General features: G+C 37.2%; 1 protein-coding gene across 1 annotated transcript in view; it reads right to left on the bottom strand.

Annotated features, from left to right (window-relative positions):
- FBXO11 (F-box protein 11) overlaps positions 1–22,844 on the bottom strand; it is a 379,957-nt gene that overhangs the window by 114,261 nt on the left and 242,852 nt on the right. The window contains exons 8-16 of the mRNA XM_053712228.1: positions 13,237–13,343; positions 12,883–12,994; positions 7,297–7,403; positions 7,074–7,211; positions 4,942–5,159; positions 4,327–4,412; positions 4,151–4,245; positions 3,854–3,976; positions 3,685–3,770 (exon numbers count right to left, since the gene is read on the bottom strand). Coding sequence (XP_053568203.1) covers positions 3,685–3,770; positions 3,854–3,976; positions 4,151–4,245; positions 4,327–4,412; positions 4,942–5,159; positions 7,074–7,211; positions 7,297–7,403; positions 12,883–12,994; positions 13,237–13,343 — 1,072 coding nt within the window. The remainder of the gene's footprint in view (positions 1–3,684; positions 3,771–3,853; positions 3,977–4,150; positions 4,246–4,326; positions 4,413–4,941; positions 5,160–7,073; positions 7,212–7,296; positions 7,404–12,882; positions 12,995–13,236; positions 13,344–22,844) is intronic.

The following is a 22,844-nucleotide window of genomic DNA, read 5'->3' as shown; positions in this document are numbered from 1 at the left end:
CCGTTCCCCCAACTGAAGTTTTCAGGTACTCTTCAGCCCTTGTGAGAACAGCAGTGGATCTTAGTTACAAAGTGCTAAGATCATCATCCTCCTTGCAGAAATCTTCATCCCTTTTCTGCCAGAGAGTGAATAGTACACACCGGTACCATTTAAAATAAACTTTTGCTTGAGAAAATAAAAACTAACATTTTTTGTCACCACACTCACTTTACCCTTCCTAGCAGTTAAAGGATTACTTTGTTATAATTTTTAAGCTAAACAACTAACATATTAAAGTTAATAAACATTAATTAAAACCTACTGACCTATATTTTCTCCAAAACAAAGTTTCATAACGTTCTAAAAGTTATATCTTTTATTCGCCGATGATGTCACGTTATCCTGCCCACTATTTTCAGCACTGCATGTTCAAAATACTTAAACCAATAACTTTGTGTTTAAAGCGCCATTTTGAAACCTAGGTATTGTAAACGGATTGGTACAGAGCAAAGGATACCCACGGAGTGGGTTTGGAAAACAATTAAATTTGCAGACAAGATTTCTGATATACGGTAGAGATATGTTAATGAAATGCTATTGATAAAAAGTGTATTTGGGGTAGTTAGTTAGTAACAGGCATAGAAAATATTTACTTACAGTGGCCCTTTAAGCAGGCATAGAGAATGACTGGGGGGTGTAGCTAAGGGAGGAGCTATATAGACAGCACTGCTGTGGGTGCTCTCTTTGCCACTTCCTGTTAGGAAGGATAATATCCCACAAGTATGGATGAATCCGTGGACTCAATACATCTTACAAGAGAAAGTAGAGACACAAGGGGTAAAGTGGTGCCACAAGACTGCCACCACTACACAATGTTAGAGCAGGTTTGTGGACTCTTACTGCCAAGAAGGTAAGCATAAATTATATATTTTCCTTCTAATGGCAATGAGAGGTCACAAAAACATTCATAACATATGGGAAATCAGTACACGAATGATAGGGAGGGAAAGGCAGTCATAATTACTAGGCACCACTGCTTGAAGAACATTTCTCCCAAAAGATGCATCCGTTGAGGCAAACGCATAAATACTGTAAACAGTTGTGAAAGTGTGTAATGAAGACCAGGTAGCAGCCTTGCAAATCTGTTCAATCGAAGCCTCATTCTTGAAGGCCCAAGAAGTAGACACCAAATGGGTAGAATTTGCCGTAAATTTGTGATGGAGCTGCTGACCCACTTCTGTGTAAGCTATGCGAATCAGGCTTCATAGCCATAAGGAAAGAGTAACAGCTGAGGCCTTCTGTCCCCTGCGCTTATAAGAAAACAGCACAAACAAGGAAGATGATTGACAAAAGTTTTTGATCCAGATTATGTAATCTCTCTTTTGAGGAAGGATTGGGACAAAGATGGAACAACGATTTCTTGGTTGATATTGTGAAACAACCTTCGGTAAAAACCCCGGTCTTGTCCTCAGTACAGCCGTATCAGAATGAAAAAACAAATAAGGCGGGTCACACTTTAGAGCAGACAATTAAAAAAAAAAACTCTACGAGCAGAGGCAATAACCAACAAAAATAATACATTCCAAGTAACAATATCAATAGAATGCATAGGATCAAACGGAGCCTGTTGGAAAACTCCAAGAACAAGATTAAGGTTCCATGGGGGAGTAACAGTTTTGAATACAGGTCTTTAGCAATAGCTTGAACAAACGACTGAACATCTGGCAAAATAGACAACTTTTTATGCAACAAAACAGAAAGGGCAAGAATATGACCCTTTACCGAACTGGCCAATAGGCCCTTCTTCAGACCATCTTGAAGAAATTGCAGGATATGTGGGAGCTTCACCTTATGCCAAGATAATCCACCCTCTACACACCAATAGAGATAAGCCATCCATACCTTATGGTAAGCATGTCTAGTAAAAGTCTTGTGTGCCTGAATGAGAGTATCAATCAGCGTCTCAGAATCTTCTCTAAAACAAGACTAGCCATTCAATCTCCATGCAGTCAGCCTCAGAGTATCGAGGTTGTGATAGAACGGACCTTGCCGTTCTATCACAACCTAGTTGTTTGAGTCGAGCCTCAGACCAGGGCAACAAAACAATTTGAAGAAAAAGATACACAAGTTTAAAATTCCAAGGGACTGCCAGGGCTTCCACCAACTCCGCCTGAGGATCTCTCAACCTCAATCTGTATATTGGTAGTTTCTATATAGTTCTTAGGGTTTCCCATCTCAATTCCAGACACCTCCACCTGCGGGTGATCTCGCAGAACACTTCCTGATTGAGTGACCATTCCCGAGTGAAGTGTCTGTCCACTCATTAAATCCGCTTCTCTGTTCTCCACACTTGGAATGTGGATGGTTGATATCTGACATGGGTATGTCTCGGTCCATTGAAGAATGCGGGTATGGCCAGTGGGCTGCGCGTCCCACCCTGATGGTTGACATAAGCCATGGTCGTGATGTTGCCTGATTGGAATCAAATTTAACAGGGGCGAAACGTAGTTGGGGCCATGTAAGGAGAGCATTGAATATGGCCCTCAACTCCAGAATGTTGATAGGAAGTGTTGCTTCCTTTGGACGTCAGGTTCCCTGCACTTTCAGATAACCACACACAGCGCCCCAACCTGACAAACTGGCATCTGTTACAATTACCCATGATGGGCGTAGGAAACACATACCCTGAAGAATGGGATCCTGTGACAGCCACCAGGAGAGAAACTTTCTCGTCTGTGGATCTAGAGATATTATCTGAGACAGGTCAGAATGATCTCTATTCCGTTGCCTGAGAATACATAACTGTAGAGGTCTTAGATGAAAGCAAGCAAACAGAATAGCATCCGAAGCCGCAACCATAAGACCTACCCACCCTCCATGCATTGGGCCAAGATTAAAATCCTTAGGAAGTTCACCCTCATGCTGGGAACGAGAGAACTTTTCTCCAGATTGATATAGAGAATTTTATTTAACAAATACTTATTTATTGGCACAACATAACTAGAATATTTAACAAAAATTGCTATCCTAATACAAATTTTTCCATGAGCATGAGGGAAATAAACAGTAAATAAATATATATATATACATACATACACACACACACACACAGAGAAATGCACTCACAGGAACGAACAACCAGCTCAATACCATTGTTAGCCTGTTCTATGGCGATTTACCACCTGGGTGCAACTTCTTTTAGCCCAGCAATGTTTTTCACAGAGTAGAACTTTCCTGTAGTATTTCCTGTAGCCTGTTCTATGACGATTTACCACCTGGGTGAAACTTCTTTTAGCCAAGCAATGCTTTTCACAGAGTGGACCGTGTGTGTGTGTGTGTGTGTGTGTGTGTGTGTGTGTGTGTGTGTGTATGTATGTATGTATGTATGTATGTATGTATGTATGTATGTATGTATGTATGTATGTATGTATGTATGTATGTATGTATGTATGTATGTATATATATATATATATATATATATATATATATATATATATATATATATATATATATATATATAAACCAGTTGTATGATCCATTATCTGAAACCCGAGTAACTTGAAAAATAAATGTATCAGTTATTTTATTAAGGAAAAAAATATATATAAGCAGAATGAACAATGCAGGGAGTGGGTAAACACTTGGTCCAAATTAGAAGTTAACACTAACATTCAATTTGTTTACATTGTATATTAAGTAACTCACCTTATTTGAACCCCAGAATACATATGGTTATAGATGTCGTTGTCTTCTAAGACTCCATGGCCGTTGTCATAGAAATACACCCCAACCTGGCAGAGTTCAGAAAGGTTAGCTTAAAATTAAAGGGTAAAACAGTTTCACAAATAGAATTTGCTTCCTGATGATTACTGACCTGCTTTCCACTGTGTATTCTGTTCCTCCGTAGAACAGGTGTGCTTCCTGTTGTAACCCACACACCAGCCAATGTATTACTATAGACTTCATTTTCTTCAATAACACCTTGACCCTTTTCATGCTTTAAAAAAAACAAACAAAAAAATAAATTAAAGAGTAAACTGCTTAAATCAGAAAGCCTACATTTGAAGTCTTTCAAAAAAATGGTAAAATATAATATAACTAAATTACTTGCATCATCATGCCATGTTATACTTTAGGCACTCAGCATTTTTTAAATAAATCCAACACTTACCACATATATTCCACCGTGCTGACCGTCATGAATTTTATTATGCCTGACAATAGGGCAACTATTTGTCCGAATCTGTATGCCCGCTAAAGCATTACCTGTAAATAAAAAGGGAAAATCATAAACATCTATTTGACTTTTGAAAACAATTAAAATTGGAATCAAAATATTTAGTGTACCATATATGTCATTTTCTTCTATAAGGCCTCTTCCATCACCAAAAATATATACACCACCTTGATTTCCATTAAAAATTGCATTTCCCCTGAGAAAGAAGAAAAAAAAAGCACACTAAATTCTAAAGAAAAACAATACCATGCAATACACTATAATGATGTAACTGTAAAGTGATTTCATAATTCAAATATACATTAAACATAATTTAAGAGCATTTATTAATGTCAGATTATTATTCCTTAAAATGACAGTAAAATCTAAATTAAGTATGATTCAGACAGAGCATGTCATTTTAAACAACTTTCTAATTTACTTTTATTATCTAATTTACTTAGTTATGTTGGTATATTTTAATGAAAAGCATACCTAGGTAGGCTAAAGAGAGCAAGGCACTACTGGAAGCTAGCTGCTTATTGGACGCTACATATATATGCTTCTTGTCATTGGCTCACTATGTGCTTAGCTACCTCTCAGTAGTGCATTGCTGCTGATTCAACAAAGGATACCAAAATCATTAAGTAAATTTGATAGAAGTAAATTGTAATGTTTAAAATTGCATCCTCTGAGTCATGAAAGAGAAAATAAATTCTTAAATAAATAAAAAGGTTTCTACATACCTTATAGTTGGGTCACTATTTGAGGTAATCCATACACCTGCAAAATTGTTTGCATAGATTTTGTTCTCTAGGAATTGGCCTCTCCCTTTTTCATGGACATAAATTCCTCCAGTCTGGCCATGGTGGATTTCGCATCTTACCACTGTAGGATTGGCATAGGCTTTTACCTCAAAGCCAGCTATTCTATTTCTATGTATGTTGCAGCTTTCAAAATAACCCTGCAAATAATAGCAATCATCAGTTGATCCATGCACTGATATTCAAAACATGTTGCTATTAGAATTATACTATAGTATATTAAAACAGTAGTCATTTTTAATATTTAAACACATTATACAAAAGCTCTCAGAACTCTGCATAAAAAAAGTACTGATCAAGTTTTACTCAGACAAGCTATTAAAGGGACAGTCTACTCCAAAAAAAATGTTATTGTTTAAAAAGATAGATAATGCCTTTATTACCCATTCCTCAGTTTTGCATAACCAACATGGTTATATTAATACACTTTTTACTTCTGTAATTACCTTGTATCTAAAAGCCTTTACTGACAGGCCCCTGATCACATGACTATTATCTATTGACTTGCATTTTATCCAATTAGTGCAATGTCTGTTACAAACGTTAGCACAATGTTATCTATATGGCTCACATGAACTAGCACTCCCCTGTTGTGTAAAGCAAATAAAAAAAGCGTATGATAAGAGGCTGCCTTTAGTGGCTTAGAAACAGGAAGAAATTTAGAGGTTTAAAGGTTATAAAGTATATTAATATTACAATGTTGATTGTGCAGAGCTGGGGAATGGGTAGTAAAGGCGTTATCTATTTATTTATTTTTATTTATTTTTTTAACAATTCTGGTGTAGACTGTCCCTTTAACCCTTCTCTTGTGCGTTAAAACAAGTGAAGATCCCTCTTTCCAATGAGGTCACATTTCTGCCATTGTAGGTGATGGTCATAAAAATAGGAACTGCCTACCCAATGTATTTATTGCATATGCGGGGGGGGGTGTGGGGGTGTGCAGTGACAGCATACACACATGGAACCCCACATATGAAAGACAGGATTATCTTTCCCTCTTTCAAATGAGGGGACACAACAGAGTGATTATCATCTGATCACCTGACAAATCTAGATATATGAAAGAAACAAACAGTTGCACCTTACAATACAAAAGGGACATACGAGTCCTTACATGACACCTATTTTTCCAGATCTTTACACTCTAAAGAGGACCTTATCAAATACTCACTATATAAATATATAATAAAATCACTCATTTAGAAGAGGGTGTCCCAGTATTCAAATAATCCTGTATAATGTACTTCAAAATAACGATGACCACCTAGCAATACCCACTAGTCTCATTTTGTGGTTTTAATCTCTTTGCCAATAGATCCTTGTTTCTCCAAGCTAATAAAATGTTGCAGTTATTATAAAAGTAAATATGAGAACTGCGAGTGGTTGGAAAAATAATGTTATATATGATGCTTTTTGCTGTAATTATTTTATGATTGCCGGTTATCTTTTTTTTATTATTTTAATATGATATAGGAATTTACATAGGAATAGCAGCATTTATATTTTATAGAAATAGGTTAAGTCAATCCTAGGTAAAATCTGAATTCTGATATTTTAAAATCTATTCAATAGCTTTATAGTTAGAAATTGTATTTTTTACTTATTTCGGCATAAAATTTACCCAAATAAGAAACCTCTAATTTCATGTAGTTTTTTTTTTTTTTTTTTTTTTTTAAAAACAAACAGAATTCTACAGAGTTTTTGGAACATAAACTGATGCCCTTTTTGCATTCAACTGTGGCCTTTTTTCAATATTTGTATAAATAAGCTAACTAGTCATTTCCTATAAGCGATGCTTAGAAAAACCAACAACCAGTAAATAGATAAACTACAAACAAAAAAAAAAGCAGCTTCAACACAGGGTTAAGAAATGGCTTAGCACTGTAGGGTTTCACGTTCTGGCTGGCACAGGAGGCTTCAACACATGCCTTGGTCATGTATTGCAGGTCAGTTTGGCAACTAAATAAGTTATTATGTTGAAACATGTTAACTTGTTCTCCTTAGTGCCAAAACAGTTTGACTGTAAAATGGTGAGATCAGCAGCTAGTACATACCATGCCATGGTCAAAAGTAAACACACCGACATCACGTCCATGATGTATATGATTTCTCCTAATTATAGGATTGCCATGATTTTTAACCCATATACCAGCTAAGGCATTATTTGAGATCTCATTGTCTTCGTAAATCCCCTACAAGATAAAAATATTAAGTTTAGATTTAAAAATATATGTATAATTAAATAAGAGAAATAATAGAAAATTAGTGAAGAAATACCTGTGCATGGTCCGTGATGTACAACCCTACATTTTCACAGTCACTGATGTTACAGTGTTTTATTGTGGGACAAGCTCCCTGGCCACTAACGCATACTGCAGAGCCAACTACAAAAATAAGGTATTATATTAGAACACAAACATATGACCATTTATACGTCCTGCAAATATACAAATTAATATATGTATTTAACACATTCTAGGTAAAGGGAAGTCCTACTCACAACATTGTCAACTGCAGTCCTTAAGTACCCCCAACAGGCCAGCTTTTCATTACAGTTGATGCAGTACACAGAGGAAATAATTAGCTGATTGTTGAGAGCAGGTTAGTAACCATGGTGTTACTGATTACTTCACCTGTGCACTGGTTCAGCTATAATGAAAACCTGACTACTTGGGGGAACTTGAGGACCACGGTTGAGAAACACTGTACAGGAGGGAATAGGAGCTGAAACTGAATAAGTGCAACAGTGCCAGTAAAAAAAGATGACTGTGAATGTAAGCTTTTTTTAGTTATACTTTCTTCCAGAGTCTGAACATGAGAAATAATGGGCTTAGTAATAAGCTACCAATCAAAGTATACATTAAAATTGCCCACTTGATTGGAGCTCTGAAATCTTAATTCTGCTCTATATAGTAATAAAAAAAAAAAACAAAACACGACTAATATCACTTTGCCAGTTTCCCATGGGTGTGTGGAGTTGCATGTTAAATTGCTGCTCTTTCATGTGCAAAATAGTATAGTAATGTTCAGAACATAGCATCTTTAAACTAACAAATTGCAAGAGAGACAGTAATATCCTTGGTCAGTTAGCCAAAAAAGAAAGAAAACATAATTTATGCTTACCTGATAAATTCCTTTCTTCTGTAGTGTGATCAGTCCACGGGTCATCATTACTTCTGGGATATTAACTGCTCCCCTACAGGAAGTGCAAGAGGATTCACCCAGCAGAGCTGCATATAGCTCCTCCCCTCTACGTCACTCCCAGTCATTCGACCAAGGACCAACGAGAAAGGAAAAGCCAAGGGTGAAGTGGTGACTGGAGTATAAATTAAAAAATATTTACCTGCCTTAAAAACAGGGCGGGCCGTGGACTGATCACACTACAGAAGAAAGGAATTTATCAGGTAAGCATAAATTATGTTTTCTTCTGTTAAGTGTGATCAGTCCACGGGTCATCATTACTTCTGGGATACCAATACCAAAGCAAAAGTACACGGATGACGGGAGGGATAGGCAGACTCTTTATACAGAAGGAACCACTGCCTGAAGAACCTTTCTCCCAAAAATAGCCTCCGATGAAGCAAAGGTGTCAAATTTGTAAAATTTGGAAAAAGTATGAAGCGAAGACCAAGTTGCAGCCTTGCAAATCTGTTCAACAGAGGCCTCATTCTTGAAGGCCCAAGTGGAAGCCACAGCTCTAGTAGAATGAGCTGTAATTCTTTCAGGGGGCTGCTGTCCAGCAGTCTCATAAGCTAAACGAATTATGCTACGAAGCCAAAAGAAAGAGAGGTAGCGGAAGCTTTTTGACCTCTCCTCTGCCCAGAGTAAATGACAAACAGAGAAGACGTTTGTCGGAATTCCTTAGTTGCCTGCAAGTAAAATTTTAGAGCCCGGACTACATCCAGGTTGTGCAGTAGACGTTCCTTCTTTGAAGAAGGATTTGGGCATAAAGAAGGAACAACAATCTCTTGATTGATATTCCTGTTAGTAACTACCTTAGGTAAGAACCCAGGTTTAATACGCAGGACTACCTTATCCGAATGAAAAATCAAATAAGGAGAATCACAATGTAAGGCTGATAATTCAGAGACTCTTCGAGCCGAGGAAATAGCCATTAAAAATAGAACTTTCCAAGATAACAACTTTATATCAATGGAATGAAGGGGTTCAAACGGAACGCCCTGTAAAACATTAAGAACAAGGTTTAAACTCCATGGTGGAGCAACAGTTTTAAACACAGGCTTAATCCTGGCCAAAGCCTGACAAAAAGCCTGGACGTCAGGAACTTCTGACAGACGTTTGTGTAACAGAATGGACAGAGCTGAGATCTGTCCCTTTAATGAACTAGCAGATAAACCCTTTTCTAAACCTTCTTGTAGAAAAGACAATATCCTAGGAATCCTAACCTTACTCCAAGAGTAACCTTTGGATTCACACCAATGTAGGTATTTACGCCATATCTTATGGTAAATCTTTCTGGTAACAGGTTTCCTAGTCTGTATTAAGGTACTAATAACTGACTCAGAAAACCCACGTCTTGATAAAATCAAGCGTTCAATTTCCAAGCAGTCAGCTTCAGAGAAGTTAGATTTTGATGTTTGAAGGGACCCTGTATCAGAAGGTCCTGTTTCAGAGGTAGAGACCAAGGCGGACAGGATGACATGTCCACCAGGTCTGCATACCAAGTCCTGCGTGGCCACGCAGGTGCTATTAGAATCACTGATGCTCTCTCTTGTTTGATTCTGGCTATCAATCGAGGAAGCAACGGGAAGGGTGGAAACATGTAAGCCATCCTGAAGTCCCAAGGTGCTGTCAGAGCATCTATCAGGACTGCTCCTGGATCCCTGGATCTGGACCCGTAACGAGGAAGCTTGGCGTTTTGTCGAGACGCCATGAGATCTATCTCTGGTTTGCCCCAACGTCGAAGTATTTGGGCAAAGACCTCCGGATGAAGTTCCCACTCCCCCGGATGAAAAGTCTGACGACTTAAGAAATCCGCCTCCCAGTTCTCCACTCCCGGGATGTGGATTGCTGACAGGTGGCAAGAGTGAGACTCTGCCCAGCGAATTATCTTTGATACTTCCATCATAGCTAGGGAGCTTCTTGTCCCTCCCTGATGGTTGATGTAAGCTACAGTCGTGATGTTGTCCGACTGAAACCTGATGAACCCCCGAGTTGTCAACTGGGGCCAAGCCAGGAGGGCATTGAGAACTGCTCTCAATTCCAGAATGTTTAACACACTAGCAAATAAACTTGCAACTTGGAAATACAATTCAAATAGAATAATATTAAAACGTACTGTGCCTTTAAGAAGCACAGAAGATCTATGACAGTTAAAAATTAATAAATTGAAACAGTTATAGCCTCAATCCTTGTAAACAACACAACTTTAGCAAAGGTTTAATCCCATTAGCAAAGATAACAATTTCTGAAAGCAGGAAACAAATTACAGAATAAAAGTTTTTATTTCAGTCAAACTATAATTCTCACAGCTCTGCTGAGAGAAATTACCTCCCTCAAAATAAGTTTTGAAGACCCCTGAGCTCTGTAGAGATGAACCAGATCATGCAGGGAATACAATGAGTTGCTGACTGAAATATTTGATGCATAGTAAAAGCGCCCCTCCCCCACACACACAGCAGTGAGGGAGAACAGAAACTGACAGAAAAAACAGATTTAAGCAACTGCCAAGTGGAAAAATGGTGCCCAAACATTTATTCACTCAGTACCTCAGCAAATGAAAACGATTTTACATTCCAGCAAAAACGTTAAACATAATCTCTAGTTATTAAACAGCTTTATGTCTTTCTTACAGTGTAATTCTAGTGAAGTACCATTCTCCCAGAATACTGAAGTGTAAAGTATACATACATGACATTATATCGGTATGGCAGGATTTTCTCATCAATTCCATTGTCAGAAAATAAAAACTGCTACATACCTCTATGCAGATTCATCTGCCCGCTGTCCCCTGATCTGAAGTTTACCTCACTCCTCAGATGGCCGAGAACAGCAATATGATCTTAACTACTCCGGCTAAAATCATAGCAAAACTCTGGTAGATTCTTCCTCAAACTCTGCCAGAGAGGTAATAACACACTCCGGTGCTATTTTAAAATAACAAACTTTTGATTGAAGATATAAAACTAAGTATAATCACCATAGTCCTCTCACACGACCTATCTAGTTGCTGGGTGCAAGAGAATGACTGGGAGTGACGTAGAGGGGAGGAGCTATATGCAGCTCTGCTGGGTGAATCCTCTTGCACTTCCTGTAGGGGAGCAGTTAATATCCCAGAAGTAATGATGACCCGTGGACTGATCACACTTAACAGAAGAAAAGTACACATTCTTGTGCAGTTATCGACAATGGTGGCTGGAGGAGGAAATAGTAAAACTCAACTAAAATAAATATATAGAGAATATTGCATCTTTAGAGGCAGCGTGGCAAATGCAAGAAATCATACCAATGTGCAATTCTGAACAAACTCACAATGAGTCTTAAAGGGACACTAAATCCTAAATGTTTCTTTAATAATTCAGATAGAACATGCAATTTTAAAGTGAACGTCAACCATAGCGTTTTTGAAAAGCTAGGGTTGACTGTTGAAACAAATAAAAAGGCACTTTCATTCATGTAGTATAAGATACTTCATGCAGAAAGTTCCTTTCTTCGTTTCAACCGTTTGCCGTTCTTAGCTGCTACGGCAGCTCACAGCCAAAAAATTTGTTTGCTAAGAGGTGACGTTTTCACCTCTTAGCCAATAGCCGTGCAGTAAATCTGGTTTGGCGTCCATGGGAGCTAGATTTACTGCACGGCTATTTGCTAGGAGGTGAAAACGTCACCTCTTAGCAAAATATTTTTAAGCCGTGGGCTGCTGTAGCAGCTATGAACGGCGAGCATTTGAAACAAATAAAGGCACTTTCTGCATGAAGTATCTTATACTACATGAATAAAAGTGCCCTTTATTTGTTTCAACAGTCAATCCTAGCGTTTCAAAAAAGCTATGGTTGACTCACTATAAGCAACTTTCTAATTTACTCCTATTATCAATTTTCCTTCGTTCTCTTGCTATATTTATTTGAAAACAAGCATGTAAAGCTTAGGAGCTGAACCATTTTTGGTTCACACTTTTTGGGTTACGCTTGCTTAATTGTTGGTTGAATGTTATCACCAATAACCAAGTGTTATCCAGGGTGCTGAACCAAAAATGGGCCAGCTCCTAAGCTTTACATTCCTGCTTTTTAAATAAAGATAGCAAGAGAACGAAGAAAAAGCTATAGGAGTAAATTAGAAAGTTGCTTAAAATGGCATGCACTATCTGAATCATTAAATAAAAAAAAATAGTATCCCTTTAATTCTAAGCAATACTCTCTGAGCTGATGGCTTTGACACGCCAGGGTTTCTAAATACCCAGGAAGGGGGACATTAAACTCAAAATGTAATTCTCCATAAAAGGTTTAATTATGTATATTGAAAACACTTGCAATGCACTTTCATAATTTTGACTGCATTTGCTCTGCACATTGAAGCTTTCCATTTATCGGAAACCATAAGAATAAAAAACAAAATATTCTTAACAATTCCCACAAAGAAGAATACAGACTTATGTACAGCTCAGAATTATTTTTTATTTTTTAAAAAAAAAACAATTTTTAAACCAATCTTTTTCACTTTACTACATACCACACAGTGTGGCTATATGGAGGGAAATGGCACCTAGTATAAAGCTTAAGTTTCTAAAGCATTTATACCCTGCATAGACGTTTTATGGAAGATCTTGCAAATTGCTTAAATTAATATGTAGAAACCATTTGATTTATTTAAACAAATATAATGAATATGTGGCTAGAAATTACTCACCTGTGCAAGTGCTTCGAATGATACAATGATCAATTACTGGACTGCAGTTTACGGTGATTTCTAAGCAGTGATGGGCATTGTGGTGTTGTGCAGATTTATCATCAGGGTTAAACTGGAGAAGAACAAGAATCAAAATATCCCATAAAAAAAAAAAGTAAAAAATGGCATACCCTAAACCATTGCTCTGCCAATTCACAGTTATATATAATTCTGAGTATCGAGAATTACATTTTGTATCAAAAACACTTAATAAACGGATTGTGTTACTTCCAAAACTACTTATATATAACGGCTTTTGGAAAAGTATCTTATAAATAACAATGCATTGTCTAATTAAAGCCAGTTATGCCTCACCCTGATTGTCATATAACCAACATAAGCATCCTCTGAACCCTCCATAAATACGAATGTGGAATCTCTAGTGTTTTCAATGATCACTTTGTCCGCTACCTTTCCTGGCGCTGCAAATAAATTAAAATGGATTAAACACCACAATATAGAAACACAAATGCCATATGTTTATACCCATTTAAAAGGACATAATATGTTTAAAAGATCAATCAACCATTATTCAAAGGGCATGTGAAAAAGTTGTGTTACTTCATTTTTATATTTACATTAAAACAAATAAACTCTCACTCTTTCTACATGGTTCACATAAATTCTGTTTGATTCCAAAGTTTTACCTTTGCATCACCTAAAAATATTACAACACAATCTAAAGTCACAGGAACATGCTGCTAGAACAATAGTTGGCACATTTGTATAAAATGTTGACAACATTTTAGAGAAATGACATCATACTTAGCATAAATTCTATCTCTTAGTACTCACTAAAATAAAGACTGGCACTTTGGGATGAGAGGGGGGAAAACAAACAAAACCATTTGTGTGTGTAAAATTTTGTAATTATATGGTGTGCCGAAATTCTTTATTTTCTATTTCAATTTAATATCATCAGAGGAGGGACTTTCTGTCTTTGTATTTTTATTTTCATAATATTTACCTATCTTATTGTAACAGAAGATACTCAATGCTTTTTTTTTTATGGTTACAAATATTGGTTTCCAATTTACTTCTATAATCAAATTTCCTTTGTTCTCACTTTGTTGAATAGATACCTAGGTAGGTAATTTGCAAATATTTGGAGCACTACTTGGCAGGAAAAAGTGCGGCCATCTAGTGCTCCTGCTAATGTATAACAGTGCTCCCAGATAGTGCTGCAGACACGTGCACTCTAGACAGGCCCAGAGGCTTGTTTTCCCCACAGAAAACCTCTGAATTACATTGTTTCCAATGCAGCAAAGGATTCTGGGTAAGATATGCAAATCAAGTACACAATGACAAACCTTTTCTGTGGGAAAACAAGCCTCTGGGCCTGTCTAGATTTCTTAATGAACTACACAATGAGTTATTTTTTCTATATTTTGTGCATAGTGGAGGATTTTAAACTCGCCTTTTATCTCCCCCTAATTTAAAATGTTGCTGTATTCTGCCTGGAATCAACTTCACCCAGCAGTGATTTTAACCTTCGCCCAGCAGATGAGTGGCAAAAACCACAAAACAGTCTGTCCTGGGATGGCTATGAATCACTGCACTAACCCTAGCTAAGTTTATAAGCTGTGTGAACAGCGATACTTTGGCGTAAAGGGAACCTACTGAAAAGCAGACTGAAGTAAAAAGGTGTGTCATTGTGTACTTGATTTGCATATTTTACCCAGAATCCTTTGCTGCATTGGAAACAATGTAATTCAGAGGTTTTCTCTGGGAAAACAAGCCTCTGGGACTGTCTAGATTTGTTAATGAACTACACAATGAGTTATTTTTTCTATATTGTGTGCGTAGTGGAGAAATCGCCTTTTATCTCCCCCTAATTTAAAATGTTGATATAGATTTTATATATATATATATATATATATATATATATATATATATATATATATATATATATATATATACACATACAATCAATTGGTAGGTGCAATCCATAAGACAAGATACAGCTGCCGTGGTGCTGCATAATAAATATCATGTCCAGTTTAACTCCAGATAGAGAATAAACAGATGCTGCACTCACCGGTCTTAGAAGAAAAAGTCTTTTTATTCACAGGTTTAACAATGCATCCAAAAAGCACAAATACCCCCAAACGTTTCGGTACCCTTCTGGTACCTTTCTCAATGGGTGTGTTTTAATTCTCCAGCAAACGATCCTAACTTACTAACACCACTACCACCCTATTTAAACCCCTAGCGTTCCCCTAACTTCCGGTATCACCAGCCAATGCGGAACGGTTGCGTCATAATTACCGAACATGAAAAGAAAAGCAAAGCAACGTGGCTAATTAGCATAGTCACGTCTTCTGGGACTGGCAAAGTACCTCGTCATCATCGGCTCAGTTCAATGCGCACGCAACACCGCAATCAGCTGGCAAGCACGGAGGATAGATAGAAAGGCGGATGCCTCTCTGGAAATGTGCAAAGAAAAATACCAATTTAAACTAATAGAATTTAGAAAAATAGAATTAATCAAATTAAAAAACGGCTAAGCAAACCACTAATGTAGTTAGATGGTGTAGGCTGCCTATATCGAATTTGGGGCTTTGTCAAATGCATAACATTACCAATGTTTCAACCAATTAGCAAGATGGAAACATAATTCCCCCTATTATCTGGGAGTATTTAAGAATGCATTAAAGTGACATCATGCAAAGATATCTATAATAAAACAGCACTAATCCCCTCTTCATGATCCTTGTAATATGGTAAAAACTTAGGTTGTGAACAACACACTCATAGCGGGTTTCCAATTTGTAATCCTTTAGGAATCTCATAATAGGATAGTCAGTCAAGAGAGATTAGTGTTCCAACATTAGACTAAATGTAGTCACATAACCAGAACAAGACCTAGATCATTCAATCATAGCCAAATCCAGCTACAGAAATACGTTATAGTCAAGTTGTATGTTCAATCCTCTAGGAGAGGCAGTGTCCAGACGATAGATCCAAGCGGCTTCAATCTGTAAACAGTTTAGTTTGTCTGTCCCCACCTCTGTTCAACGGTGGTACATGGTCAATGACCATTGTTCTTAAGCTTACCGCCATGTGCCATGCTTGCATAAAATGTCTGGCAACCGGTTGGTCCGACTCTTTTTTATCAATCGCCGCTCTTATCGCATGGCGATGGTTGGCCATCCTTTCCCGGAACGTGGTGGAGGTCTTTCCAACATAGACCAGAGAGCACGGGCATGTTAAAATGTATATCACAAAGCTGCTGGTGCAGGTCAATCTATGATATATTTTATATTTCTTCCCTGTACGTGGATGATGGAATGTTGATCCAGTAAGCATGCTGTTGCATGTAGTGCAGTCCCCGCACTTAAAAAAAAACAAGTTTCCTGTTAGCGTCTATCCAAGTGTCTTTCTGATAGCACCGTATGGGGTCATTATGGACCAAAATGTCCTTCAGGTTGGACGCTTTCCTGTATACCATCCGTGGTGGCTTTGTAAGAGTAAAAGGGAGGGATTTATCAGTTTTCACAATCTCCCACTTCTTACGTACAGATTTCTCCAGGATTTGGTGCATGGGGGTAAATGTGGTGATCAGATTGATCTCATTGGTATTGGTTTTCTCCGTCTTTGTCTTATGGAGTAGTGCCCTTTGATCATACTGTGACAAGTTCAGTGAGGAATTATTGATATCCACTGATCTGTAACCTCTCTCTTTAAGTTTGTTTTTCATGGCATTCTCTTGGAGAACCCTGGTGTCCCTGAGTGTGTTGTTCCGGGCTACTCGCATGAGTTGGGAGTTGACAACCCCTTTCTTCTGATGTGTAGGGTGAAAGCTAGTGGACAACAGGAGAGAGTTTTTATCAGTTGGTTTAGTATATAAGGGATGTACTAAATCCAACTGACCCATCAATTGTGTATTTTGAAATTCTTAAGTCAAGGAATGGTATAGAGTCCCTGCTAATATCATGCTTAAATCGAATAGGTGATTCCAATTTATTAAGGCCCTCAATCCAATTTTGTAAAGAATCAGATGTGCCCCTCCATACGTCATCTATTAAAAGACCATACAATTTAATCTCAGGGATCGATAGGGTCTTCATTATAAAGGTCTCATACCATAGCATATATGGGTTGGCATATGCATGCATATACTGTGCTGTTTTTTTGAGAAAGGGGTAACACCCGAAACATCAAAATAAATACTTTATCTTTTTGAAAGACCCTGTGAGTGACTTCCTCTTTGCTGCTTTACATACATACATACATATATATATATATATACATATATACACACACACACATATATATATATATATATATATATATATATATATATATATATATACATATATTTTTTTTTTATTATTATTTTTTGAGTTTCAGGGAACAGACTAGTGTTATTACAACTCATCTTTAGTTTTAGAAGGTATAAAAAGTCTTTCCAGGTCAAAGGGCTCAAATCAAGTCGCAAGCCAATGTTGTGAAAGTCTAAGTCACAAGTCTTCTTGGATTGTGTTGAGTGGCAAAACATCAAATTTGGGACTTGAGTCCAAGTAAAGCAGATCAAGTCTACAACCCTGCCTTATAGTACTTCAGAAATATTTCATGAAAACATCTGCTACCTTGCAAAGGTCCTCAGAATGTTATATCAGCTTTGCTGCCCCCAGAAGTAGAAACCACTCTTGTGGAAACTTTTTGTCCATGTGAAACACAAACAATCCATCTTGAATTAGTTCCTGCCAGCATTGAATAATTGCAATGTTCTTGTAGAATACCCAGTAGCTTTATGTCTGACTCCCTTTTCTTTTGTCCAATAAATATATAAATGAAGACCCCTTCACAGGCTCCTTATTGGAATCAAATGACTGAAGACATATCGTGAGTATAAAACCGGGAAACCACCTTTGATAAAGATTATGTAACTAGGCAGAGAACTAACTATTTTGAAGGTCAAATAAGGACAATGGTATAAAGTGTCTGCCACTCAGTTATTTTCCTGGCTGGGGTAAAAGTCAACGAAATTTGTCTGGTTATCCTGTACCTATGGGATTTTTTTTTTTTTTAACAGATTGCTGTCTTACTGGCCAAGAGGACTCTTCCAGAAGTGTCCCTAGCTATACAACATTTATCAGAAATGACTAGCCTCCTGACAGCCTTAAAATGAATTGATTCTGCAGATGTGCTCTCCATTCTAGGGTGCTGCAATCTAAAGTGCCTACTGGGGATCCATGAGAAATGTAGTTTACTGCTAAATGTGACCTAAATGTTGGTGTGAAATAAGACTTTCATTCTGTGATGCCAAAATATCAGAAACTAGAATTGGTTACATCCTCTATATGGCTCACTGTGAGTTTTTCCATTGAGCCCAATTTAAGGACTATCAGAGTGCTTAAAACACTGAAATGCAGTATTAACTATATCATGCTGGCTATTATGTCCTCTGGCAACAGCCTGTTGAGAATTATTTGAAATGATGTGCCCACAAAGACACATGCTTTGGCTGGGAATTAAAGGATTTTTCTCCAAACAGAACACCCTGTTGCTTGGCCATGAAAGACAAAGTTTAGATTCTTGAATGCAAGATCTTTATAAGCCACGCCCACAACCATTTTCCCCCCAGATAAATACTTGGATATGTTCTGAGTTGTACAAGAACTAGAACTAGTACCTTTTATACATTACAAAGTCTGAAGTGAAGCAAAAATAAATTTGAATTAGTTGTATCCCATGGCAAAGGTGAAAGATCTCTAAAGGACAAGTAGAGGGGCAAATATGCATCTTTTAAATAGTTTTGATCCAAAATCCACCCCAATTTATTGTGACCATAGATGTCAATCACTAATCCGTAAGACTTAAATTGTTTTCTACATAAAAGTTTCATTTTAAGAATACATTATCAGATTTTTTTTTCCAGTTATATAATAAAATGACTGATTTAGTTATATACCACTAGAAATATGTAGATAGAATTATGACATTTTTGGGAGGGTTAAAAATATCCAGTTTAATAGGCTAATCATTCATATTTGATCAACTTTTCAGCTGCACTTTATTGGAGGGAGAAAAATAATCTTTACCTCAATAATAACTATTTAAATATTTTTATTTAACAAAAGAAAAATAATATTTAACTTCGTAATAATTTAGATTTATCCAACTATAACAAAAATATAGGTTTCACTTTTATTTTTACTGCTTGCTCCTTTCTCCTTACACTTAGGTCCTTGTGAAGATTTATCCCACTCCAAACAATCTTCTAGTAATTGAACTTCTTGATACTAAGGGGTTGATTATGTGTACATAGAATTGCGAGGTAACAATGTGATTAAAGGGACAGTAAAATCAAATTAAAATTTCATGATTCATAGATAGATCATGCAATATTTTTTACAACTTTCCAAATTACTTTTGTTATCAATTTGCTTCATTTTCTTGGTATACTTTGTATAAATAGCATATCTAACTAGGTTCAGGAGTAGCAATCTACTACTGCGATTTAGCTAGCTCCTTTAACAAACGATACCAAGAGAATGGAGCCAACTTGATAATAGACATAAATTCAGAAACTAATTTAACATTGTATGTTCTATCTAAATCTTGACAGGAAGGAAAAAAAAAACAAAAAAACAGGTCCATTTAAAGGTCTCTTTCTTAACGCTTTATTTATAGCATTTTTGCGGTGAGGAAGAGGCATGTTATTTCTATAGACTCAAATTCACAGTTTTCAGAACTACAAAACCAAGAATGTGTGATTTTTTTTAAACAGAAAAAATGCCCAATAAAATCTTACAGAAAGATCTAGAAGTGCATGAGATTGTGAATGGATTAAATTTATCTACCAAATTAAACATTACAGACAAACAGCCTCATGCTGAATAATAAAAAACTAATCCTTATTTCAGGATTAATAACCTTTGATTGATGTTTTTTTAAATAAAAAGGAAATTAATGCTTACCTGATAAATTTGTTTCTTTTTAGACACGATGAGTCCACGGATCCTCTTCATTACTAATGGGATATTCACCTCCTGGTCAGCAGGAGGCGGCAAAGAGCACTACAGCAGAGCTGTTAAATAGCTCCTCCATTCCCTCCCACTCCAGTCATTCGACCGAAGTTAGGAAGAGAAAGGAAAAGCCAAGGTGCAGAGGTGTCTGAAGTTTATAATAATTAAAAACCTGTCTAAAAGAACAGGACGGGCCGTGGACCCATCGTGTCTAAAAAGAAACAAATTTATCAGGTAAGCATAAATTTTCTTTTCTTTTTAAAGACACGATGAGTCCACGGATCATCTTCATTACTTATGGGATACAATACCCAAGCTAGAGGACACAGATGATATGGGAGGGACAAGACAAGGAACCTAAACGGAAGGCACCACTGCTGCATGAAGAACCTTTCTCCCAAAAGCAGCCTCAGCTGAGGCAAGCGTGTCAAATTTATAGAATTTTGAAAAGGTATGAAGAGAGGACCAAGTTGCAGCCTTGCAAATCTGTTCCACGGAAGATTCAATTTTGAATGCCCATTAAGGAAGCAACAGCCCTAGTGGAATGAGCCGTAACCCTCTCAGGAGGCTGCTGTCCAGCAGTCTCATATGCAAAACGGATGATACTCCTCAGCCAAAAAGAAAGAGGCAGCCGTAGCTTTCTGACCTCTACGTTTCCCAGAGAAAATTACAAACAAAGAAGAGGACTGATGAAAGTCCTTAGTTGCTTGTAAGCAAAATTTTAAAGCACGGACGTCCAAATTGTGCAGGAGACGTTCTTTCTGAGAAGGATTAGGACACAAGGAAGGAACAACAATCTCATGATTAATGTTCCTGTCTGAAACAACCTTAGGAAGAAAACCTAGTTTAGTACGTAAAACTACCTAATCTGAATGGAAAATAAGGTAAGGTGAACTGTATTGCAACGCCGAGAGCTCAGACACTCTACGAGCTGAAGAAATAGCATCAAGAAATAAAAACTTTCCAAGATAACAACTTAATATCTAAGGAATGCATAGGCTCAAACGGAGCCCCTTGAAAAACTTGTAAGAATTTACCTGATAAATTCATTTTTCATATTGGCAAGAGTCCATGAGCTAGTGACGTATGGGATATACAATCCTACCAGGAGGGGCAAAGTTTCCCAAACCTCAAAATGCCTATAAATACACCCCTCACCACACCCACAATTCAGTTTAACCAATAGCTAAGTAGTGGGGTGAAAAAGAAAGGAGTAAAAAGCATCAACAAAGGAATTTGGAAATACAAAAAATCATAACCACCATAAAAAAGGGTGGGCCTCATGGACTCTTGCCAATATGAAAGAAATTAATTTATCAGGTAAATTCTTACATAAATTATGTTCTTTTATGCAATTGGCATGAGTCCATGAGCTAGTGACGTATGGGATATCAATACCCAAGATGTGGAGCTCCACGCAAAAGTCATAAGAGAGGGAGGGATAAAATAAAAAAACAGCCATTTACCGCTGAAAAAATAATCCACAACCCAAATTATAAATTTATTCTTTAATGACAAGAAAAACTTCAAACATCAGCAGAAGAATCAAACTGAAACAGCTGACTGAAGAACTTTTCTACCAAAAACTGCTTCTGAAGAAGCAAATACATCAAAACGGTAGAATTTAGTAAATTTATGCAAAGAGGACCAAGTTGCCGCTTCGCAAATCTGATCAACAGAAGCTTTATTCTTAAAAGCCCACGAAGTGGAGACTGATCTAGTAGAATGAGCTGTAATTCTCTGAGGCGGGGTCTGACCTGACTCCAAATAAGCTTGATGAATCAAAAGCTTTAACCAAGAAGCCAAGGAAAGAGCAGAAGCCTTCTGACCTTTCCTAGGACCAGAAAATATAACAAATAGACTGGAAGTCTTCCTGAAATCTTAAGTAGCGTCAACATATTTAAAAGCTCTCACCACATCCAAAGAATGTAAGGATCTTTCCAAAGAATTCTTAGGATTATGACACAAGGAAGGGACAACAATTTCTCTACTAATGTTGTTAGAATTCACAACCTTAGGTAAAAATTGAAAAGAAGTCTGCAAAACCGCCTTATCCTGATGAAAAAATCAGAAAAGGAGATTCACAAGAAAGAGCAGATAGCTCAGAAACTCCTCTAGCAGAAGAGATAGCCAAAAGGAACAACACTTTCCAAGAAAGTAGTTTAATGTCCAAAGAATGCATAGGCTCAAATGGAGGAGCTGTAACGCCTTCAAAACCAAATTAAGACTCCAAGGAGGAGAAATTGATTTAATGACGGGCTTAATACGAACTAAAGCCTGTACAAACAGTGAATATCAGGAAGTTTAGCAATCTTTCTGTAAAATAAAACAGAAAGAGCAGTGATTTGTCCCTTCAAAGAACTTGCAGACAAACCCTTATCCAAACCATCCTGAAGAAACTGTAAAATTCTAGGGATTCTAAAAGAATGCCAAGAGAATTTATGAGAAGAACACCATGAAATGTAGGTCTTCCAAACTCGATAATAAATATTTCTGGAGACAGATTTACGAGCTTGTATTAACATAGTATTAATCATTGAGTCAGAGAAACCTCTATAACTTAGCATTAAGCGTTTAATTTCCATACCTTCAAATTTAATTATTTGAGAACCTGATGGAAAAACGGACCTTGAGACAGTAGGTCTGGCCTTAACGGAAGTGGCCAAGGTTGGCAACTGGACAGCCAAACAAGATCCGCATACCAAAACCTGTGTGGCCATGATGGAGCCACCAGCAACACAAACGATTGTTCCATGATTATTTTGGAGATCACTCTTGGAAGAAGAACAAGAGGCGGGAAAATGTAAGCAGGATGATAACACCAAGGAAGTGTCAGCGCATCCACTGCTTCCGCCTGAACATCCCTAGACCTGGACAGGTATCTGGGAAGTTTCTTGTTTAGATGAGAGGCCATTAGATCTAACTCTGGAAGACCGCACATCTGAACAA

Source organism: Bombina bombina, chromosome 4 (assembly GCF_027579735.1).
Source record: "Bombina bombina isolate aBomBom1 chromosome 4, aBomBom1.pri, whole genome shotgun sequence".
In the NCBI taxonomy this organism is placed as follows: Eukaryota; Metazoa; Chordata; class Amphibia; order Anura; family Bombinatoridae; genus Bombina; species Bombina bombina.
Note: the sequence above shows the minus strand (reverse complement) of the source record. Positions and strands in the feature narration are given on the sequence as shown.